This window comes from Chaetura pelagica, unplaced genomic scaffold, assembly GCF_000747805.2.
Source record: "Chaetura pelagica isolate M959 unplaced genomic scaffold, ChaPel_1.0 scaffold1022, whole genome shotgun sequence".
Taxonomy (NCBI): domain Eukaryota; kingdom Metazoa; phylum Chordata; class Aves; order Apodiformes; family Apodidae; genus Chaetura; species Chaetura pelagica.
In genome coordinates, this window is record NW_009952563.1 from 20,540 (window position 1) to 22,834 (window position 2,295).

The window sequence follows — 2,295 nt, forward strand, 5'->3', positions numbered from 1 at the left end:
GGGAAGCAATCAAGTCTTTGCTTTGGGACTCTTAAAATAAGACTGGGAAGGGGTTGCTAAGCTTTCTTGGCTTTTATATTTCCAGTGTCTTCAAATCCCAGAGGCCACTGCAGCAGGAAAGAACTGCCAGCAGCTCCTCAGCAAGTCTTGCTGCCTCAGGCTGAAGAGGATCAAAGCAGAGGTAGGAATTGCCTCTGAGGTGACTTCACCCTCCAAGCCCACAGCGTCTTGAAGCTGCAGGGTAGGTAGAAGATGCCATATTCTGTAGGAGAAAAGAGCTGAGAGCTCTTTGGTTTGGTTCCTCAGGGCAGGATGTCGGAGCTGAGCGACGAAGCCAGCGAGTCGGAGCTGCTGAGCCGCAGCCTGTCCATGTGGCACGGGGTGGGACAGATGATCTGTCGGGAAGAGCTGGATGTTCCCCTGGATTTACACACAGCCTCCTCTGTCGGGCAGTATGAGGTGGTGCAGGAGTGTATCCAGCGGTAAGGAGGGGCTGGGAGGGCACTGGGACCTGCTGCCCTGCTGCCAGTTGGGTGTTGACTGGCTGCTCTGCAGGTCACTGCGTGGGGGCACAGCACTGCAGCTCCTGAGGTGGCCTCAGGAAAGGCTAAGAGACCTGGGGCTCTTAAGTCTAGAGTGGAGAAGACTTGTGGGGGGGATCTTAATGTCTATAAATACATGAGGGCATCAAGAAGGCAGGGATGGTCTCTTTTCACTTATGTCCTGTGATAGGATGAGGGGCAATGGACTCAGACTCAAGCATAGGAGGTTCTGCCTTAACATAAGGAAGAACTTCTTTACTGTGAAGGTGCCAGAGCCATGGGGATAGGCTCCCCAGAGAGTTTGTGGAGCCTCCCTCTCTGGAGACTTTCAGGACCTGTCTGGATGCCTTTCTGAGTGATCTGCCCTAGTTGTGTGTGGTTTTTGGTCCTGCTCTGGCAGGGGGGTTGGGCTCAATGATCTTTGGAGGTCCCTTCCAACCCCTAAGATTCTGTGATGCTGTGAATAAAGTATCAAGGGGAAGGTCTGCTAATAATAATTACCTCCTTAATGGTTAGGTGGAAGTTGTTCTTCAGTCAGTAGGAATTCCCACAGAGGTTTCAGTGCTAGAATTTTCTTCTGCCATCTTTCAATCCAGGGATGGCAGCAAGAGGCTGCAGGAGCCTCCTGTGATCTGCAGGTCTGGGACAGTAGTTCAGCTGAACTCTTTTCTCTGTTCTGTAGTGGAGATCTGGATTTAAATAAGAGGAATTGTGGTGGCTGGACTCCACTGATGTATGCCTCCTACATTGGCCATGACACCATTGTGCACCTGCTGCTGGAAGCAGGAGTGAATGTGAACATCCCAACACCAGAGGGACAGACACCACTCATGCTGGCCTCCAGCTGTGGAAATGAAAGTGTTGCTTACTTCCTTCTACAGGTGTGTCCCATAATAAGCAGGTAAAGCCACCTGACATGGTTTAATTTTTCCCCCAGTTGCAATTCATGTTATGTTGGGAGTTCAGTGTCCTAACAGGGATTTAAACTCTTGGTATCATAGCACAGAGGGCAGGGGCTAAGAGAGCCCCAGAAGAGGGGATACAGTAAAGAACATTTTTTGTTCTCTTGAAGCAAGGTGCAGAGCTGGAGATGAAGGACATTCATGGCTGGACTGCTTTGTTCCACTGCACCAGTGCTGGACATCAGCAGATGGTCAAGTTCTTACTGGACAATGGGGCAAATGCCAACTGCAAGTAAGGAGGAATCTGTCATTTGATGTCTTGAAAGATCTCTTGGATTGTAAATGGTCCATGAGCCAGGAATGTGCCCTTGTGGCCAAGAAGGCCAATGGAATCCTGGGGTGCATTAGGAAGAGTGTGGCCAGTAGGTTGAGGAGGTCATCCTGCCCCTCTGCACTGCCCTGGTGAGGCCACAGCTGGAGAACTGGGACCAGTCTGGGCTCCCCAGTTCAGGGAACTGCTGGAGAGAGTCCAGGGGAGGGCAACAAGGATGCCTGGGGGGGTTGGAGCATCTCTCTGAGGAAAGACTGAGAGAGCTGGGACTGTTCAGCCTGGAGAGGAGAAGGCTGAGGGGAGACCTTATCAATGCCTGGAAGTATCTCAGGGTGGGTGCAGGAGGATGGAGCCAGACTCTGCTCAGCAGTGCCCAGGGACAGGACAAGGGGCAATGGGCACAGCCTGGAACATGGGAAGTGCCACTGAAATATGAGGGAAAACTTCTTTCCAGTGAGGGTGACAGAGCCCTGGGACAGGCTGCCCCCGGGGGTGTGGGGCACCCGCCTCTGGAGAACAC

At 52.3% G+C, this 2,295-nt stretch overlaps 1 protein-coding gene across 2 annotated transcripts in view; it reads left to right on the forward strand.

Moving 5' to 3' along the window:
* The first annotated feature begins 310 nt into the window (after positions 1–310).
* Positions 311–2,295, forward strand: part of ANKS3 (ankyrin repeat and sterile alpha motif domain containing 3) — a 12,395-nt gene continuing 10,410 nt past the window's right edge. For both annotated transcript variants that reach the window (XM_009993315.1, XM_009993316.1), the window contains exons 1-3: positions 311–482; positions 1,225–1,423; positions 1,615–1,736. In XM_009993315.1, coding sequence (XP_009991617.1) covers positions 313–482; positions 1,225–1,423; positions 1,615–1,736 — 491 coding nt within the window. In that variant the 5' untranslated portion in view covers positions 311–312. The remainder of the gene's footprint in view (positions 483–1,224; positions 1,424–1,614; positions 1,737–2,295) is intronic.